Source organism: Diplotaxodon limnothrissa, linkage group LG23 (genome assembly GCF_057381915.1).
Source record: "Diplotaxodon limnothrissa isolate DT_005_m linkage group LG23, D_limnothrissa_male_GT1.1, whole genome shotgun sequence".
Lineage (NCBI taxonomy): Eukaryota > Metazoa > Chordata > Actinopteri > Cichliformes > Cichlidae > Diplotaxodon > Diplotaxodon limnothrissa.
Window position 1 is genome coordinate 6,795,228 of NC_140617.1, and position 21,014 is coordinate 6,816,241.

The 21,014-nt window shown below is 41.9% G+C and overlaps 2 protein-coding genes across 3 annotated transcripts in view; both read left to right on the forward strand.

The window, feature by feature from the left end:
- The window catches only part of ralgps2 (Ral GEF with PH domain and SH3 binding motif 2), a 70,529-nt gene extending 60,751 nt beyond the window's left edge, over positions 1 to 9,778 (forward strand). Inside the window, exons 10-21 of the mRNA XM_085347251.1 lie at positions 41 to 178; positions 2,674 to 2,764; positions 2,977 to 3,044; positions 3,413 to 3,551; positions 3,677 to 3,828; positions 3,911 to 3,965; positions 4,590 to 4,667; positions 5,672 to 5,777; positions 7,025 to 7,117; positions 7,921 to 8,026; positions 9,216 to 9,307; positions 9,391 to 9,778. Of these exons, the coding sequence (XP_085203377.1) occupies positions 41 to 178; positions 2,674 to 2,764; positions 2,977 to 3,044; positions 3,413 to 3,551; positions 3,677 to 3,828; positions 3,911 to 3,965; positions 4,590 to 4,667; positions 5,672 to 5,777; positions 7,025 to 7,117; positions 7,921 to 8,026; positions 9,216 to 9,307; positions 9,391 to 9,420 (1,148 nt within the window). The 3' untranslated portion in view covers positions 9,421 to 9,778. The remainder of the gene's footprint in view (positions 1 to 40; positions 179 to 2,673; positions 2,765 to 2,976; positions 3,045 to 3,412; positions 3,552 to 3,676; positions 3,829 to 3,910; positions 3,966 to 4,589; positions 4,668 to 5,671; positions 5,778 to 7,024; positions 7,118 to 7,920; positions 8,027 to 9,215; positions 9,308 to 9,390) is intronic.
- Positions 9,779 to 14,605: 4,827 nt separating this feature from the next.
- Positions 14,606 to 21,014, forward strand: part of fam20b (FAM20B glycosaminoglycan xylosylkinase) — a 46,013-nt gene continuing 39,604 nt past the window's right edge. The window contains exons 1-5 of one of the 2 annotated variants that reach the window (XM_085347148.1): positions 14,606 to 14,784; positions 15,804 to 16,154; positions 19,979 to 20,226; positions 20,324 to 20,410; positions 20,527 to 20,636. In XM_085347148.1, the coding sequence (XP_085203274.1) occupies positions 16,026 to 16,154; positions 19,979 to 20,226; positions 20,324 to 20,410; positions 20,527 to 20,636 (574 nt within the window). In that variant the 5' untranslated portion in view covers positions 14,606 to 14,784; positions 15,804 to 16,025. The remainder of the gene's footprint in view (positions 14,785 to 15,803; positions 16,155 to 19,978; positions 20,227 to 20,323; positions 20,411 to 20,526; positions 20,637 to 21,014) is intronic. The other variant, XM_085347149.1, reaches the window with a different exon arrangement.

The following is a 21,014-nucleotide window of genomic DNA, read 5'->3' on the forward strand; positions in this document are numbered from 1 at the left end:
ACAGACATCTCTTTCTATCTGCTTTTTCCTCCCTTTTTAGGAATGTACCTTTCTGATCTGACATATATAGATTCAGCCTACCCCTCCACGGGCAGCATACTGGAGAACGAACAGAGATCAAACCTGATGAATAACATTCTCAGAATCATATCGGACCTGCAGAGATCCTGTACCTACGGTGAGACTTCAACAGATACATGCCTATGCTGGTGTAGTATGTCTATTTATGTGTATGTTTGCAGATTGTTTTTCACTGTGGTTACATTTGGGGTGGTTGCATCAAAAACCAGCGTTGGATAAATAAAGCAAGACTTGTCCGGCATGGGTAGGGTTTGTCCCATCCGGTGACTGTTCGTCTGCCTGCAGAGGGCACCGTTGTCAGATGGAGGCAGTGTACAAAGTGTCTGGTACATGCCACTCTTGCTTGTGCTGTTGTTGGTCCATCAGCCAGCCGCAGAAAGCACAAAAGTTATAACGTACGAAGAGCTGAAGTGAAACTGATTGTTCCCTCTCTCCAGCCCTCTTTTCAACCAATTAACATTCGGCACACGCTTACGTCATCAACTTTAAGCGATACGCAGTCTGAATTCCCATCCCCGAGCGTGTCTGGGATAGGTGAAAACCCTGTCCAACCAGAAACTCGTATGTGGACCGGCACATTTGCAGCACCAAAAATCCCACCATAAGGCTTTATTCAAACTGTTATTCACTAAAAGTGGAGCAGGAAGTGAGTCATTAGTGTGAATGCTTGAAAAGCATTCACAGTATTGTTGTTGTAATCTTTATTATTATTATTATTATATTTTATTCTGTATTCCGTACGTTTTTTGTAATCCTACTCCTTCAAAACCGTTCAACTTAGAAAAACCATTCCAACACCGTTAGATTCCTATTCTTTTGGACAACACTGCTTCCATTTTTCATATTTTTAACATTTATATTTTTAATTTTATTCAACTTTATTCAACAAAAATTTATAATGTATTTCAATGGGGAGACCCTTCAAATCCTCATTCAACTTACTCATTTTTAAACTCTTACTACTTCCACATACATTGACATAGAGCCACCATTCAAACTTTAAAACGAAGACAAGACATTCAACTATTCAACTTGCATTTATCTTTTCAATATCTATTATACTTTTTCTTCAGTTCCAGTTTAAGTTTCATGATGTTTTTTCACCCGTTTCAGAGTTTATAATGGGTGTGTATGGGACGGAATGTTGGGGCTAGAGTGAGACAGCTCAACTGCTAGAGTGAGAGGAGCAAAAAAATTAATCTTAAAATCTTTTTTAAAACTGCTGCTGTGTCCACAGCGTTTGCTCTACAGGTATGATTTTACCCTCAAAACGTAGCCATGGCGGTCCTCTTTCATCCAATGTGTTTACTATTGTACTAGGTGTTATGGTTCTTTCATAAATGTCACCAATGCACAGCCTCCTCCCTCCAACTCTTCCATAGACTCTAATGTTAAAATGGCTCAGAAGGTTGGTTTGAAAATCAGAAGAGCATGGTGTCTTTACACTGTCACCACGTCCATATAATAAACTCCACAGGCATGAAAACTGAGAATTCAGTAGACTAGAAGCTGCTGTCGCTCACGGTGAAAGAATTTCGTCAATACGACTTTTACTTTTCATTTGGGAGCGATTTGTTTCGGCCTGACTTTTCTGTTCATTTTAAGCAGCAAAAGTGAGGCGCATGTCTGTGTACGTGTGTATGGAGCCATTGGGTGCGGTCACTATAGCAACCAGGCTCACACCTGCCTGCTTAACGAGCTCTGCCTGCCACTGTACCAAGATTCATCTTAAACACTTCTCTTTCAACTGCTGCTGTGTCCACAGTGTTACAGCCATCATTTTACCCTCAAATTGTCGCCATTATTGTTCTCTTTCCAACACCGTATCTTTCAAAGCTCAGGCATTTAAACTTTTTAAACTGTGTGGATCAAAGTGGAGGGATCACATTTGAGTCATTCAGTGATTCAAAGAATATGACCTTTTAATATTCATTCAGATGTTTTCTGACTCTAAATGTTCTTTTCTCATTTCTTAGGGTTTTCTAATTTACATTTAAAGCATTTTCAGTTTTTTTCCAACTCCTTCTTCTGTGTAACCTTCAGCTTTTAGCAGTTCAGCACCTTTGTTTTCAGGTTAAATTCGTTTTTTTTTTTTGTTTTTTTTTAATCTCATTCAATATTTTTAACTCAAAATTCAGCAATTAATTCATTTCAGTGCATACATTCAGATTCAAGCATTCACACTGCAGTTTCTTCAGAAAATGCACTTTCTAGTTTGAATTAGTACAAATATTTGCTTAAAATTGGCTAATACCCTTCGAGGAAGATTCTACATAGAGTGGGTTTAAAAGTCCTCCAGCACACAACCACAGCTTACTGGAAAACGGTTGTTTTTCATGTTCTTTAAAAATATGCAGATGTTTCAAATAGGTGTTGGTCATTTAAGTACTTAAAACTAAGACACAGCTATTTCCTAGCTACACTCAGGCGGCTGCTGCTCTGGAGCTGTGTTTGGTTTAAAGTACTAATGTTATCCTTTTTCCAGACCCTTATTCTAGCCAACGTAAAGTATGCTGGCAGCTTGTGTTACACAGGCTCACATGTACACATGTGTTTTTAATTTCATGTCTGCCTGTATCTTCTCTTTCTCAGATATACCAGTGTTGCCTCATATACAGAAGTATCTCAACTCAGTCAGGTATATTGAGGAGTTGCAGAAGTTTGTGGAGGATGACAATTACAAGTAAGAAGCAAACAAACAAAGCTTTTGCATTATAGTTATGATTTCTTGCCAAGGTGATAAAGAGAGATGTTTTTGCTGTTAATTGTACTGCTTGCTTGTTTCTTTTCATCATGATGCCTGTTTCTTTTCATCATGATGAATTTACAGAAGAGTATTGTAGGGTACTGAAATTGATTTTTTCAATTGATTTATGCTGCATTTTTTTTCTTTAGATTGTCACAGAAGATTGAGCCAGGCACCAGCACACCACGAGCCAACGCCTCCAAAGAGGATCTTGTCGGTGAGTTTAGTCTCACTTAATCTGAACTGAATGTCCAAGTAGTTTCAAATTTGCACATTAGTATATCAGTTATAACAAAAATTATAGTTTTTGTTTTATTTTCAAATTAAATGACACATTTGTCCAATGTTGTTAAAAAGTAACATGTTTTAATTGATTGATCCTGTTATACTGTCATTAATGTCTTTATTCGCAAAGATTGTTTTCGATGTCACTGTGCATTTCAATGTCCTACATTTTTCACTTAAAGTGGAATTTAAAAGTTCTTTAAAATAATAAGAATAATAAAGAATTAACTTGTTTTTTTTCTGTACACACCATAAACATGACATCTCTATTCTTCTGTTGTGGTTTTACTCTGTTTACAGGTCAGGAAGCATCAGCATCTCCTCTCTGTGGACGTAAATGTGCGGTAGCACCAGACGGAACCAAAGTCCCAGCAACACCTCCATCCCCCAGGAACCTTCTGCCCTACGGACACAGGAAGTGCCACAGTCTGGGCTACAAGTCAGTTTCTATTGTTAATCTTTTATAAGAAATAATTTTCATATGTATGTCCTATAGTTTAAAAAATATACACACACACACATACACACTGGTGCTACTCTGTCTGCTTTGTTGTGTCTCCACAGCTTTATCCATAAGACAAATACAGTAGAGTTTAAAAGTGCTACATTTCCCAATGCTGGCTCTCGCCATCTGTTGGATGACAGCGTGATGGAAAGCCACAGTCCTACCAGGGGACAAGCAGAGAGCTCGACTCTGTCCAGTGGCATTTCACTTGGTAAAACTTACACCTCTACAGTTATGAAGTAGAGTTTTTATGTTCAGTGGATGTTTTTATGATGTTTTTTATATGTATACAGGGAGCAGTGAGGGCTCGGAGCTCAGCGAAGAGATGTCTTGGCCAGCTTTTGAGAGGTAAAGCTAATGCATCCATGTCTTCACTGTTTTTTCATCATAACCACATGCAAAAATCAGATTGAAGGAAAAAAAAAATCCCCAGCCTGGATGTGATCATCTAAATTTTAAAGCTCTGGCTTCAAGGCACATTTATGCAAAACGATCTGCCATTGAAACCCTCTCACACGCGCCATGCTTTTAGCCTTGCAGCCATGGCAGTCATGCCTCATCCGTCCACTGCTGCGCTTTGCCTTTAGCAAAGATGTAAAGGTGCTTCTGCTTCTCCAGCAGCCTGAAATGTATTAACTGCTTTAACATTTAAGTCTAGCAGCCCCCGTGCCAACCTGTGTCTGGAGCAAAACTATGAGGAAAAAATGCTCAGCTGAAGAATCTACTTGCTTGAAAATCATCTTAACCTCTTTTAAAGCACTGTTCCTTTTTTTAAAGTTTTGAGTAACCCAAAAAACACATCCATCGATAACTCCTCTAACCAAATAACTGCTCCTCATCTTTCCCTAATCCATGCTATTTAAATAAGGCAAAAAAAAAAAAAAACAGTGGGGGAAAAAGAGAGCCACACAGCCTTAACAGTATCCCGTGCCCCCTATTTTGTCCTATCCTATCTTATGCTATTCTGAACAGGACTCGGTTCTATCACTCTCTGGGCCCAGTGACCCGTGTGGCCCGCATCCCCTACAAAGGCGTCTTGAGGCCCAGCAGGTACACCCATCTCGACCGGAACAAACTTGATCTGAGCCAAAGCCTCTCTTGCCCTCACTTTCCACCCTTGAGTCCCTGCCAGGGGCTGCTGTGTGCTGGTGCTTAGTGTGTGTACTGCTGGGGTAATCTTGTAGTTTGAAATAAGAGTGTATGTGCTGGTGAAATCACATATCTGGTGAAGGGAAAAGGATTCTTATGGTTCTTTATCTTTTGCTGCCTTCTCGAATTTCTTGCATGCCTGTCTCATTCTCAGACTTATTGAGGTTGAAGTCAAGGTATTGGAGTCTGCACGTCAGCCAGCTAAAGCTACAAGCGTTGACTTAACAGACAAGAAGTCTGAGGATGAATCTTACTGCACCTTATTAAAACCTTTAAAAAAATCTATATTATCATATGCTTCAGATATCATCTTTCCAGATCCTGAGATTATAGTCAAAATAGACTTCTTTTTGTGATTAGTTTCCAAAGTATTTCACAGCTTGGAGGTAAAAGCAAATTTCCAAAGTCACAGTGCTGTCGCTGGAAAGAAACTGTTAAATCCTCATTCCTATAGTCAAGAGAAGCAGACTATTCAGGAGCATTAACGTCCAGTTGTCATGGACATTGCATATTAGGCATCTCTTGCGGTTAGGGATTCTCTCTCTCTCTGTCTCTCTCTCTGTCCCCCCCCCCCCCCCAAAATCAGGCTTCGCTACACTCCTGCACTGAGCTTCCTACTCTGATCCTCCAGACAGACACAATCTGCACACCGCTTTTCCCGTCTTTGCTCTTCTTTTTTGTGATAGCAGTGTTGAGATTTATATCTTTGAAATTCATTTTTGTCAAAACAAAATGGGGGCTACTTAGGCAGAAAGCAGGGGTAAAGGTAGCTTTGCAGATTACATCTGGCTGTACTATTAGTTTATCTCTAAATCTATATGGTGTGCATGGAAATATGCATGTTCTTTTTCTTGTATGCATGTTTTTATATTTAAGGGGTAATGTTTGTCTTTGTCCCATTGCAGCTCAGCTGAGTCAGAGGAACTTGCAGTTCACTTGTACCCTGGAGCAGTCACAGTGCAAGGAGTGTTAAGGCGAAAGACTGTGCTCAAGGAGGGCAAGAAACCAACTGTGAGAATACACACTCACACATTTGTCTAGATAAGCAGACGCGCACGTGCCTTCATGTGCTGCCCATACCTTCATGTACTCCTAAGCAGGAGCACATGGGACATATATACTGTCAATCACAGATGGGACCTCAGAGGCTTCTTAACCTGCAGAATATCTTTCTCTGTCTGTTCCACATGTTTTCTCATTAACCTCACCCTCCCGACCCTGTGACACTAAGATTACCCCCTTATGTTTCTGCTGGAAATAAATGTGGAGCTTTATATGAACTTAAAATAACTAAAGACTGTCATACGTAGTGATGATGGTTTAAAGTCTGGCGCTCCACACCTGCCGTGTTAATTAATGGCTTCACTTGATCCCATTTTCTTTCATGCGTTTTCTCCTTATTTCGTTTCTATTAATTTTAAGTCTTTTTGTAGTTTGCAGAACAAGCTCCTTAGATTGCATGTTGAGTCTTTCACAAGCACAAAGGATTTTTTTTTTTTTAATTCAAATATGTTTTATATTTTAAGGTTCTGTTAGCTTTGATAACAGCGTTGCACAATATTGGCAACATCTTTACCAGCGTCATGAGGTCATCACCTGAAATGCTTGTTCAAGGAGTTCCCACATATGCTGAGCACTTGTCAGCTGCTTTTCCTTTTGTAGTCCATCTCATCCCAGTTTGGCATTCGTGGGTGAATGTAACCCTTACAAAGCCCAAAGGTATGTTTTGACTCACCAGAAAAGCCCCCAACCCACCTATCAACACCATCAAAGCTGCTCATCAGTTCTTCACAGTGGGAACCACACATGGAAATGCCATCCATTCCCCCTTCTCCGCATCTCAGAAAAAGCTTAACAGCTGGACCCAAAAGTCTAAAATCGTAACCTCTTGGGCCAAACAGATTTCCACGAGTCTAATGTCCATTCCCAGTATTTGGGATCTGGAGACTTGGTTGGGTCAGTGCCTTTGGCTCTGTATCGTTTTTCTTGAGCCATTCCTGTGTATTGTCCAGCTAGCAGAGGTTGTTGCCATTTTGGAGGTGTGATTAGTTTATAAGAGTTTTTTAGCTTCTTAGTTTAAGTCCGTGTGAATGGCAAGCATCAGATTACATTGTAAAAGATGATAAGTGTCATTTGCTTTCGTGCCTGTGGCTTTAATATAGAGTCTGTTACCATGTTAGTGTCACTCTATGTAGTTTTTCATTGACTTAATGCGGTTGAATCAGAGTGTGTGATCAGATTTCAATTTGTGCCTCTAGGTGGCATCTTGGACCAAATACTGGGTTGCTCTGTGTGGAACCCAACTCTACTACTACCCTGCCAAATCCTTGAAGGCCACTGAGAGAAAACATGTAAGACACAGAAGCGCACACACATACACACTCTTTAACACTCTGGTGACGCATGCATGGGCAGCGTTTTTGCAACAGGTGCTATAGAGGTGGTGTTTTCTTCGAGCAGGTGAGGACAACAGATGGAACGTAATGTAACGACACTGAGACGTCCAAACGTCTTAGATGTCCACTGTACGAACTGCAGGTGTTGATAGAAGTGAGTCGGCGTAGCAAACGACCCCAAAACACTCTGTTTTATAAGGAGACGACATATGATAGCCATTACTTACTCAGTCTTAAAAACTTTAGTCTGAAAGTCTGAAAAAAACACTTAATGATTCTTTTTCATGTACTTGGTATGCACAGGGAGGGGAAAAGGGAAACGAAAACAAAGAGCTGTAAATTTTTCATGTCATGTCGACACGACATTATTCAAAAACAAGTAGGCTTGGGGTGTGTGAGTGTGTGTTTGTTTTGGTGTATAGCATCAGTTGGTTGAGAGCATTCACTGAAACTTTACAGAAGTTCAAAAGAGGCAGAGAAGCAGAAGGAAATGCAGGGAGTGTGAGTTTGAGTGTGCAAGGAAGTTTTTTTTGGACCGTGGTGCAGCGGGGGTACAGACGGACAGATGGTAGCACTCATTGAATAATGAGGCCAGTGACATCACTCGCAGTCCTGTGTGTCACTCAGGCTAATGAGAACCTTGTGGAGTGCAAATGCAATGCTGGGAGTTCACACACATACACACAATGCTTGTGTTAATAATTCTTCCGCGTGTAAACAGAGAAGGTTGATTATGTTTTGGCTTTGCTTCTTACCAGTTCAAGTCCACGTCCAGCAAGATCGTGTGTGTGGTCGGTCTGATGGCTATGATGGCTGACGATCCTGAGCACCCTGACGTCTTCTTGCTGACCGACTCTGAGCATGGTGAGACTTGAACACGTGAGAGGGAGAAAGCAAAGAGGAAATGATTAATACAAGGATGCATTAAAATTGTAAAGTGGGTCAGGAGGTTTAAATTGAAGCTGAAGCTTGTCAGTTATTATTTTTGGCATCTCTTCATGCTCACCATACAGAAGGCGAAAAACCAGACCAAAATTTGTTAAGCTGTTTGTTTTTGTCAATTTTATTGTCGTTTTCATGAGGGGCCTAGTTCTTCTTTCTGAGTCTTTATCTGTTATTCTTGCTCACTTTCATGCAGTGAATGACTATAAATTTAACTTGAAGGAATCTAAATAATCAGATAACACTCATACAGTAATGACAGTTGCTTAACCATATTGAATACAAGATGTCCTGCCAACATATCCAAAGCTAAGATAAGAAATGTCATAATCTCATTGTGAAATTCAGGTGGTAACAATTTTTCTTTTCTTCAGTCATTTTGATCAAAATTTTGCACCAATGCACGCAAACATGTGGGTGGTGTCCACAATGTTGCTGAACAGCGAGGCTCTCTGTGAGCTAAAGGGGACAATTCATTTACACAGGCATTCACCTCGCAGTCCTCATTTTCTTTCTTCCAAACTACATCCGTCCAGCTTGTTGACTGAGCTGCATCTGTTAAGCTTTCAGCGTGTTTTGTAGTTTGGAAGAAAATAGTCCCACATGAAAAGTTGCATGCACTAAACACTTGAAAGTGCTTACAGAAAGGTTTGTACATTTCTGAGAGTGCACTTACCTGCAGAGTTTTTTAGATGTATCTTTTGTGCATGTAAGTCAAGTGCCATCCAGCTTCATTATATTCAAGAGAAGGAAGTAATTTTCCAAAGCCATTATGCAAAATCGAGCAGTTGACATCCAAATTATCCAGATTAGTACATATCTCTAAAGGGTGGAGGAAAAATGTTTATTATTTGTTTTTGCTATAACCTGTCACTTTAAGCCCTGCAGATTAGTCATACTTGACATCCTTAATGTTCATACACAGGTGTTAATTATGTGCATTTACACACACAAATCATCTGACTTTGTCATAGATTTTTTCTCATGACTTTGCTTTGAATTTATCGGGCAGACCAAAGTCAAGTGAGGCTTTTAGTCATCTTTCCAGCTTGTTGAGAGAGCAGGTGGTTACAAGACCTGGCACCTCACTCTGTTTGTTTCCATTTCCTAGGTAACACCTACAAGTACCAGGCAGGGAACAGAATGAATGCTTTGCTCTGGTACAAACATCTGAGTGCTGCCTGTCAGAGCAATAGGCAACAGGTATGAAGACACGAATATGCACACACAGACATTCATGAGGCTGATTAACAGGTGCATTTTGTAAAATCTGACTTTTTTCACAGGTGCCAGCCAATCTGATGTCATTTGAGTGACTTTTAGAAGTGCGGCTGAGCAAAGGAGAGAGGGATGAGGAGACAGACGAGGATGATGGGGAAGGAGTGCTGACTCAGTAATGGGAGCTTTCACTGCCATCAACCCTGACCACCGATTCTCCGATTCTTTGCCCTGGCCTCACTGCAGCCTCACCTGCCACCACTGCCTTAACCAGAGTACCCTGTGTGTGTGTGTTTGTATTTGACAGTGAATGCGAATCCGTGTGGATGAAAATGACTGTTTTGGATTTATTAACTACTGAACAAGGACCTGCACCACTGCTCATGTCTCCCGTTTGCTTTTGGTGTCTTCTGTTCAGCACCTTCACTGGAGCCATTTGACTTCTCCTTGCTGACAGACTGACAGGTTTTGTTTTGGTTTTTTTTGTTGTTGTTGTTGTTGTCTTTTGGGGGGAGGACAGACCCTCCCCCCCCCACCTCCTTTTCACTGGGTGAACTATCCACCCCCCATGCTTGAAAGCAAGTTTTCCATCTTTTTATTCAGGTGGATACGCGATCACACAAACAAACACACTTTGTCAGACTAACTCACCGGACTTTAGACTTATTTTTACTTACTTGTTTCACACTTTAAATTGTTGGTCACTTCAATCACTTGCATTGGCTCGAAGTCACATGGTTATTTATATTTACCATGTGCACACATACACACACAAACAAACATATTTGATTGCATCGTTGCAAACGTAAGGGCTCTTATTCGCAATCAATTCCAGCAGAAACAATTCCTACACTTCCTGAATGTGTCTAGTTTTTATTACTGTTCAGTATGCGGTGATATAACTGCGCTGAGTGGGAGGTTCACTTTAATCAGAGGAGTCTTGTCTGTTTTCCACAGAGGTACGATAATCCCAGAATCTAAGCTAAGACGCGTTCACGGTCGGGTAGATGAGAGTTGCTCTTTTTCCTCCAGTGCTGTCTGCTCGCTGCCACCTGACATCCGCCCAGAAAGGCGATGGTTTGTCCACCAGACACAAGCATACACAAAAACACTAAAGACTCGAAACTGTGAAAGAGTCAAAGAAAGAGAGCAACAGAAACTTGTGATACATGATTTTATCTCCTCTGGTTTAGAGTAGACACTCAAAGCTACCTGGAGCCATACAGAGTCTATTTTAAATCTTTGTTTATTATGTTTTGTTCTTTTCTGTGTTTTTGTTTTTGTTTTTGTTTTTTTCCTTCTTTTGGGCTGGACAGTGCAGTTCACAGTATTACCATGTAGTAGATGATTGCACAGCAACATTTTGTTTCTGTTACATTTGAATGTCTTTTTTTGCATTTATTTTGAATATTTTTTTAAGTACATGTGAATTTTAGTTTTTCTATTTTTGACCCTCATCTTCGTATCCAAGCCCAGCTTCAGAATTTTTGGAAATGGCATAAGCGCCGAGGTTATAAGTAGTACAAAGCGACATTGCAACCACGTTTTTCTACTGCTTTATAAAATGAAAGACAGAGCTGCAGTGCAATTACGTGCAGCTACTGGTATGTTTCAGTTGGGAAAAACCGGGGATTTACATTTTCCGCTGTACATCCCGTATATGTCAGTATGCCACAGGCTGACTTTTGCGGTTTTTGCAAAAACATGAGCGGAGTGATGGTGGTGTACACAACAGTGAGGTGCTTTTTTGCTCAGTAATAGTCAAACATCAAATTTTTCCTTTTTAATAGCTGTTTACACTGTATGTTTACACAATCCTATGCCCAGTTTCACAATCCCTTCACTGCACATACTCTATTTAATAGGAAGCCTACCGTTGTCCCATCTATTAGTGGGGCGTGTTAAACTCAGAGAAGGTTTCGGGCTGTTGATAAAGGATAATGGGGTGGACACGTTCCATACTAACGGCTTTCTAATGGGTTTTTCTTCTTCTCCAGGCTTGTGTCAGGTTCATTGAGTTTCAGTTGTTTTTGTTAAAGGAGACGTTGTAGCGGATAAACCTGTGGAAGAATGAATGAGGGAGCCAAAAACAGGCCTGTGTAATGTGACGGTGACTTAAAGTATGTGTGCGCATATGTGTGCCTGTGCATACGTCTCTATTTTTATAATAACATTGTAATTCAAGCCAGATTAGGCAATCCCTTGAGGCTGCCATCACTGCTGAGCAGTGGGGTTAACCAGCTACCTAATCGTGTGTGGCTAACTTCCAGTTCATGCAATGGCTCCATACTGAGTTGTGCTGTGCCGAAATTCTGAAGAAAAGGTGACTCACAAGGAGAGAGGAAGTGGAACTCATCTGTGTCCGCTGTTGCTGGAGCTACGCGCTGAGGAGAGACTTTGTGAAGCAACAAAATCCCAGAGTGACTTACTGTGGAGGCTAACTGATGTTTGAGTACTGCTGGTTGGCCAAAGGGACAAAAAGAGGTCTGTGAATGAAATGGATGAAATGTGAGACACAGGATGGGTGGCTGAGAGACGATTTACCTGTGTTTGTCTAAAGATGCTGGTTACTCTGTCTTAACTGACATATTCAGACAGTATGTCATTTGCAGTGCGTCAAATAAGTTTGTGCAACTATGGAAGAATTAAAGCTGTGGTCTGTGCAAAAGGAGAAAATGCATAGATGTTAAACAAAGCTCGTCTTGATGGTCAGCGACCCCATCAAATGTTTCCTTTCTTTGTATTAGCTTTATCTGATGTTAGATGAGAACGGTGGAAGAAAAAGACAAATGTTACTGTGGACATCGGAATAGAGAATGTTTTTTTTTGTTTTGTTTTGTTTTGTTAATTAATCTGGGTACAATAATCTCTTTGAGAGCAACCCAAATTATGTCAGGCATTTTTTTTTTCTTATGTGTGGTTTTCCTCACTGTAATCTGAGTTTACATGTTTTTTGGTTGTTGTTTTTTTTTTTTTTTCCCTCTTTTCAGCATATGGTCAAAGTAATGGAAACAGGTGTTTAATTTAGAGTTGGATTTCAAGATCAACCACTACTACTTCTGTTTTTGGAGAGTGTAATATAGCCACGCTCCCTTTAAGATAATCTTTTTTTGGTTTTTATGAAGAAATTTGATGCCACGCTTGAACATTTTTGTGTCTGCATTACGAGCTTGTGTTGTTTCCTTAAAACTGACCATACTGTCTGCACATGCACAACTTGCCCTGCATTAACTGTTCCGGGCAAAGCTCATTCTAGATCTGTCTTTTTAATGGTCTCGTTGTCGAGATGGAGGGTTCGATGGGAGGATGTTTATTCTTTCGGTTGGCTGGAGAAGTGTATTCAATGTGAACCGGTGCCTCACGTGCACCAGCCAGGCATTCATTCAGCATTTACCGAGGATGGAAACGACGGCAGCCTGCATTTTAAGTCGTCAAAGCTGATGGGGGTGATGTATAAATTACCTTCACCCTTTACCTAGCTCTGTGTGTGTCTCGTCTCTGCCTGCATCGTGTCTGTGGCCAGTGCTATGACCTCTCTGAGTGATGTGCTGCCTAGTGACTGAGTAACAATAAACACTTTTTGGTTTGTTTTTTTTAAACTTCACATCAATTTTATGCTCGTCGTTCTGTTGAAGGTTGTGTGTGACTGTGAAATGAAGCACAGATTTGTGCAGGTGAATGTGAGTCTTGGTCGTATTACATGTCACAGTGCTATTTGACAATTCCACCCACTCCTCCCTTCTCCTTTTTAAAAAAATAAAGTAAAAAAAATCTGGAACTGGTGATGAGCACAATGTCTAGTAGTATGGCTTCTTCGTAGTAGTGATGCCAACATATATTTTTTAAAGCAATCTAGATTTTTAAGTCTAACAAAATATCGAAAAACAAAATCAGAGCACTCCAGTTACTCTGTGTTGGTTATTTTTTATTCTTATTACACTTTCTTAATCATCGTTAGGTTACAGTCAGATCCACTACACTATAGATGTTGGCTTTGCATTACTAATAACGCACTGAGGTGTTAGTCATACATAAAGTATTAACTATTTTGTTTGTACTTTTAACAGTTAAAGGTGTTTTGTCTGTTGGGTACAGTTTAAATGTTTGGGGAGGGGGGGTTGTTTTGTTTTTTTACTTCTCAGGCCTCCTAATTATTCCAATAAAATGATTTAAAATAATCTCTTTTTTTATGTGGTCTGTCTTCCAAGAAAAGAAAAAAAAAAAAACAACTTTCATAATAAAAATAAAGTTTTTGCTCAAACAATAAGAATGTGGAGGTGTTGCGTCATACGTTTACTGGTACTGGGGGCTAAATGCGTCCGTTAGTCAGCTGTCTTTAAAGGTCAAAAAGTCTGCAACACTTGTGGCACGAAGAGCAACTTTTATTGCTTGTGCAACACATTTGTCTGTGGTCTTCATCCAGGATGTTGCCGTTGAGTTTTGGCTCCTTGAGAGTTTCGCCTCTCCCCCTTGCACCTTGCAAGCAGGCTGAAGTTGTGCCAAAAGGCTTGACTCAGCTACTTTCATGAAGTTTTATATTTGTTTTCCATTATTGCTTGTGATTTTAGGTATCTGAATACCTGCGACCGTTCGTACGTCTTCCTGTTTATCACACATGCAAGAGATATAGAGAAATGTTGCCGTCAGTAACACGAGGGAGGTATTTTCCAAGATGGAAAATGAGAATGAGAGCGAGTCAAACAAAAGCACCTGCTCAAGGGGGGGGGGGGGAGAGGTGACCAGGAGTCACTAAACCTATGAGCTTTTAATGGCTGTATAACAGATATTTTTCTTCAGATTTTCATCAAAGCAAAGGCAGGCTGTTGTCAGTACCCTGCCAAATCTATTTTCCTCATCAGTTTCTAATTGAAATACGGACCCCAAACTGTTCTCAAAATCTTAACTCGGTCCCCTGACAAATGCCCCCTATAGCTTTTAAGAATGGTGTCAATCTATAATAACATTAGTTCACATCTCCAAAAAAAAAGGTTTGGGGACTTTCTTTTAGTGGTTCCCAAACCTTTTGTGTGATCTCCCACTTCAGAAGTCAGCAAAAGGTCGTGTTCCACTCATAGGTTTGATCCCACACAAATCTTTATCCGTTATTAATAATATACAAGGAGCCAATCTGCATTTTACTTATGCATATGCAACACCCATGCACACACACGGTGTTTCAGTTTCTGGGGGCGGGCCCTACAGGGCAACACTGCCGCCTGGTGGCTACCTGGCTGTCATGCAGACGGAGGAAGTGTTTCGGAAGTGGACACGGCAGGGCACAGAAGGAATCGAAGAAAAGGGCGGAGGAAAGGGAGCTTCCGAGGGGGGTTAAAAAAAAAAGAGAGAGAAATCACCGCGACTTCTAGCACCTAGCCAATTTACTAACACCAACTTTCGTTTTGAAAGACTGAAAGGACAGCTGTGTGATACGTAATCTACAGTGAACGGCGTATGAGCATAAGGTAAGTCTGCTCGGTCTGTGCCCAGTAAACACAACAGACGACGTACTGTGTGCTACTAGCGGGCTGCTTTAGCTAACACGCACAGCAAGGTGTACAGCGGTTTGCTAAACGACTAGCTGTGTTGTCACGGATGTGAACGAGCCCGTGGTGACCTGGCAGAAATGAATAACGGGGGCAGTCTCCGGTAGAAAAGTGCCTTTCTGGTATTTTAGGTGTTTTTTATGCGGGCAGTGCTCGCCAGCCGTTTCCTCGGTGGCTGCATGAAAGAGCAATTGTATGGGAGACGCCGATGCCTGCGTGGCCAAACCCGTGTCGATAGAGCTTATTAGCCGGTGTTTTTAATGTAGCTCGTTCGTGGCCGGTTTGTTGTCATTATGTCACAGCCTGGTAACATTAACTTCGGCTCGGCAGCCACAACGAGAGCAACAGAGGCAGGTAAGTGACGGGCAGGTGAACGTGGCAGTAACGCCTCGTTTGTGTGTAGCTGAAGATAAAGGTTTAGGATTAGATGAACATCACTGTGGTTCAGGAAACTCTTCTCTGCGTTAAAGGCAGAGCCACTTTAATGTGTCAACCACCAGCAGCAGCAGGAGTGGACCCCCTCTGCACCACAGCAGGACGACATGTCCATCATTTCTTAAGTGAGAAAAGGCAGGTTCAATAACAACAACACCCCGCCACCACCCTATCCCCTCATCCTCGTGCAGGAGAGGAAGGGATGTGAACCACCTTGTTGTAAACGTTGGTCCCTCACCTTTAATAAAGCCCAGCTGGCAACAGCAGCTACAGTAAGTAAGCTTTGCTGCTGGCACAAAGCTTACTTTTGAATGTACGCACACATTTCCACAGACCAGACTCTGCCATCGTGATGTAGTTGCACATTCTGGACAGGTTTCAACTGTGCTGCAGTACTGGGTCATCCTCTGCCCTGGGGGGAACCGAGCCAGAGAGGCAGCGAATCAATCAGTTTTCTCTTCACATATTATTGACAGTACATCTTTCATCTCTCCCTCTCCTAGTTCTCCTGCTGTCTCCCTGCTGGTGACTGCCTGTTTGCTTAGACTGCAGCTCCAGGGAAAAGGCAGAAAAGCTCCCGTCCTTCAGACAAGTTGGTCTTACAGTGCAGGCAGGCAGGAAGGTGACTGAGCTGCAGGGGCCATGCATCAAGGGTGAGGGGTGTTCGCTGTGGGGGAGACGCACAACTACAGGCAAGGAGGAGGTCAGGGCCAGTCAGTGTGGAAATGAAGCTCAAACAGCGCATGGTGGTGCTGTGTGCCGTGCTCCTCCTGCTGGGCCTGGCCAAGATCTTCCTGCTGGATGGAGGTGAAGGAACTGCAGCTAGCCGGCGGGACCTCAGAGCGTTTCGCAAGGTCAGGATGCAAGTGGGCTGTTTCATGTTAAAGTTGCGATCAGAAGTTTCCACTCACCATAGACATGAATGCTATGGTAATTTACATTTTTTTAATATTACTACTTTCTTGGAGCGGTTGTTTTTACAGGATGGAGTGATTGTTTACCATACGTCTTTAATGACTTTAAAAAGGAACTGGATGCTCAAATCCACACACAAGTTTGAAAGCATACATACAGTGGGGCAAAAAAGTATTTAGTCAGCCACCGATTGTGCAAGTTCCCCCACCTAAAATGATGACAGAGGTCAGTAATTTGCACCAGAGGTACACTTCAACTGTGAGAGACAGAATGTGAAAAAAAAAAATCCATGAATCCACATGGTAGGATTTGTAAAGAATTTATTCGTAAATCAGGGTGGAAAATAAGTATTTGGTCAATAACAAAAATACAACTCAATACTTTGTAACATAACCTTTGTTGGCAATAACAGAGGTCAAACGTTTACTATAGGTCTTTACCAGGTTTGCACACACAGTAGCTGGTATTTTGGCCCATTCCTCCATGCAGATCTTCTCGAGAGCAGTGATGTTTTGGGGCTGTCGCCGAGCAACACGGACTTTCAACTCCCGCCACAGATTTTCTATGGGGTTGAGGTCTGGAGACTGGCTAGGCCACTCCAGGACTTTCAAATGCTTCTTACGGAGCCACTCCTTTGTTTCCCGGGCGGTGTGTTTTGGATCATTGTCATGTTGGAAGACCCAGCCTCGTTTCATCTTCAAAGTTCTCACTGATGGAAGGAGGTTTTGGCTCAAAATCTCACGATACATGGCCCCATTCATTCTGTCCTTAACACGGATCAGTCGTCCTGTCCCCTTGGCAGAAAAACAGCCCCATAGCATGATGTTTCCACCCCCATGCTTCACAGTAGGTATGGTGTTCTTGGGATGCAACTCAGTATTCTTCTTCCTCCAAACACGACGAGTTGAGTTTATACCAAAAAGTTCTACTTTGGTTTCATCTGACCACATGACATTCTCCCAATCCTCTGCTGTATCATCCATGTGCTCTCTGGCACACTTCAGACGGGCCTGGACATGCACTGGCTTCAGCAGCGGAACACGTCTGGCACTGCGGGATTTGATTCCCTGCCGTTGTAGTGTGTTACTGATGGTGACCTTTGTTACTTTGGTCCCAGCTCTCTGCAGGTCATTCACCAGGTCCCCCCGTGTGGTTCTGGGATCTTTGCTCACCGTTCTCATGATCATTTTGACCCCACGGGATGAGATCTTGCGTGGAGCCCCAGATCGAGGGAGATTATCAGTGGTCTTGTATGTCTTCCATTTTCTGATGATTGCTCCCACAGTTGATTTTTTCACACCAAGCTGCTTGCCTATTGTAGATTCACTCTTCCCAGTCTGGTGCAGGTCTACAATACTTTTCCTGGTGTCCTTCGAAAGCTCTTTGGTCTTGGCCATGGAGGAGTTTGGAGTCTGACTGTTTGAGGCTGTGGACAGGTGTCTTTTATACAGATGATGAGTTCAAACAGGTGCCATTCATACAGGTAACGAGTGGGGGACAGAAAAGCTTCTTACAGAAGATGTTACAGGTCTGTGAGAGCCAGAGATTTTCCTTGTTTGAGGTGACCAAATACTTATTTTCCACCCTAATTTACGAATAAATTCTTTACAAATCCTACCATGTGAATTCATGGATTATTTTTTCACATTCTGTCTCTCACAGTTGAAGTGTACCTCTGGTGCAAATTACTGACCTCTGTCATCATTTTAAGTGGGGGGACTTGCACAATCGGTGGCTGACTAAATACTTTTTTGCCCCACTGTACAGGCTGAAATGTGTATATACATTCACTTAAATAATTAATTAGCTGGTTCTACGGTGTCTTTTAACTTGACAAGGCCAAGGCCTATAGACTGGTAGTTTCTCTTTGCCATCATAAAAAGGATTTTTTTGACAGCACTCATTGAATTGACTAATAGTCAGAACTAGGGATGGGTACCGGTGTCTGGTGCCATCATGGCACCGGTTCTGACATAAACGGTAGTAACCAGACCGAAAAGCAGCGCACATTTCGGTGCTTTATTTCGGTGCTTTTTTTTTTCCTGAGCTGTGATACACTTTAGATTCTAGCCAATCATTTTACGTTTCCGAGGATAGTAGGCGGGTCCAGGTACGTACGTTCTTTTAGAGCAGAGCTACAGATTAAAAATGCCCAAGGCGAAGCGGTCAAAAGTATGGCTGTACTTCACAGCAAAATATGCAAACTCAGCAGCCTGCAACAAGTGCTTTAAGCTGATACTGTGATACTGTCAAAGGAGGTAACACCTCAAATCTGATGAAACACCTGGCGACGCATAGCGTTTTTTTTAAAAGCCGAGAAATGCGCCGTATTTGATAGCTTGCTGCGAGACCTCACACCGTGCACATCTACTGCGGGTGGGTTGCCTGTTATCGGACCCGGAGTTAGCAACATCTCCCAAAAACCCGAAGAATAGAGTCCTGGCCCCTAGCCCTGCTAGTGTAGCAGAAATGATGACGGAGGATGGCAGCAGCAGCCGTTCTTCTCTGCGTGAGTAGCTTAATGTTGTTCGTGTGTAATTTACGTTGAGTAGGCTAACCACGTTATTACATTAATGCACGTAAGGTGAACTAGCAAACATCATCATAGCTACATGCGGCTGTCCTCTTGTTTGATGGCAGATACTCCCTTCACCCTGGCCAAAAAGGCTAAAATGACCAAAGAAAAAGTTGCAAAACAGTTAAACATGAGAGGTTTTTGGTCAAAGTTTGTGTTTTTTCCATTGTTTAAGCACTGCTTCCAGCCAAGAGTGATACCATATATGCCCCATAGCTGCAGAAAAGGCTAACATTGTTATCTTTTTACAAAAAAACAGCTGAGCATGGGAGGGTTTTGGACCAATTTTGTGTTCTCCATTCTTTAAGCACCGGTTTGAGCACCGTTTAAGCACCGGCACCGTTTCAAAAGTACCGGTTTGGCACCGGTATCGGATAAAACCTAAACGATACCCATCCCTAGTCAGAACACTGGAAAAGTCTGAGGAACTCAGAAGAAGAATTGAGGATTTGTGAAGTTGGGAAGGTCTTCTGGAGATTCCATGATCATCAACTGCAGGTGGATGTGCAACTAGAGGTTATTCAGGTGTATTACCACTTTGCCATCATCTGAAAGAAGACCCGAACTGTCACCTTCGCACGAAAGGAAATCGGTGAGGATGTTCAACAACAACCCAGGAAGCCTGCCATGAACTGGAAACTTCCGGAACACACTTCTGGAATGGCCTTCACAAAATCCCTACCTCATCCCTGTTGAAAATTTGTGGACGGGTCCAACCTGATGAAATGAAAACTCTACCAAGAAGAGTTAGCTTAAAACTTTTTGATGGTTACTAAAAGCCTCTGGTTGACGTGCAAGTTTCTAAGGGACATTTAACGAAATATTAGCCAAGGTGTATGTATATATTTGAGTATATATATGTCTGTCTGTATACTTTTAATCCTATTTGGATTAGAGAAATTCCGAAATAAACAATTCTGGAAAAAGAACAGCTCAAAGAAATCATTAAAAGACTTAAATAATTGTGTCACTCATGCCCATGATGAGTGGATGGGAACTTTTGACTTTTACATTAAAAAATGTGCTTTCATTGGGATCACTAACTGGATGCACAGTCATAGCCAACAGTGTTATAAAGCATTTAAAATATGCTGGTCTTGTTTAAGTATTAATAAACTAAGTTTCATTATTTAAAATCTTATCTTATGTTATCTCATGCAATGTGTTATTATTACTCATCCCTCAAAGATGGAAGCTGGTCTTTCACTGTCTCGGGGCGCTCGCCTTACCAACACCCTCCAGTCTTCATGGGAGATAGCAAGCCAATGGGTGGGCCCCAGAGAGGTGTACCCCGAAGAGACTCCAGAGCTGGCTGCTGTGCTTACTTCCCTGAGCTCTGCCAGGATAGAGCGGGCAGATGTGGGCTATAAGGGCACACAGCTCAAAGCCTTGCTGGTGCTAGACGGAGGACAGAAAGTGGTCTTCAAACCCAAGAGGTCAGGATTAATTAAAAAAAAATTCTGTCACAGATTGATTTATTCTTCTTACTTTTGTTTTATTATTTATTTTATTTTTATTTCCACCCTCGCTCAGGTACAACAGAGACTATGTGGTCGAAGGAGAGCCATACGCAGGCTATGACAGACACAATGCGGAGGTAGCTGCTTTTCACCTGGACAGGTTTGTAATCATGGTTATTTGAGTTCTTTGTCTTTTTTTTTTTTTTAAACATTCTGTGGTCTGTCGAGAGTGTCATAATCTTCAGTCCTGTTTTGTAATCTTCGTCCTCTATGCAGGATCCTTGGTTTCAGGAGAGCACCTTTGGTGGTTGGCCGATACGTCAATCTGCGAACTGAGATCAAACCTGTGGCCACAGACCAACTTCTCAGCACTTTTCTCATGCAGGGTGAGTATCTGTGACCTACTGTGTCTTCTTTCAGAAAACCGAATCATTGACATAGCAGACAGGAAATGTGGTTGAAGGGTGGACAGCTGAAAGTTTCATATCACAGATGGTCTACTTTTCTGATAAATTATAAAAGCAGTGACATTAAATAAAGAGTGGTGCACTAACTTTTCTACTTCGGAATTTTCCCTACCAATAAAACCTGTAACATGTGTGTGCGTGCGTGCGTGCGTGTGTGTGTGTGTGTGTCTTCATCTTCTTTAAACAAGACCAGAACCAGAAAAACTGGAACACTGTTTGCTCTATTTCTCCATTGTGTTTTGATGTCATCAAGCTGCCACCTCCTCTCCGTTTGACACGTATACAGTGTACAAGAAG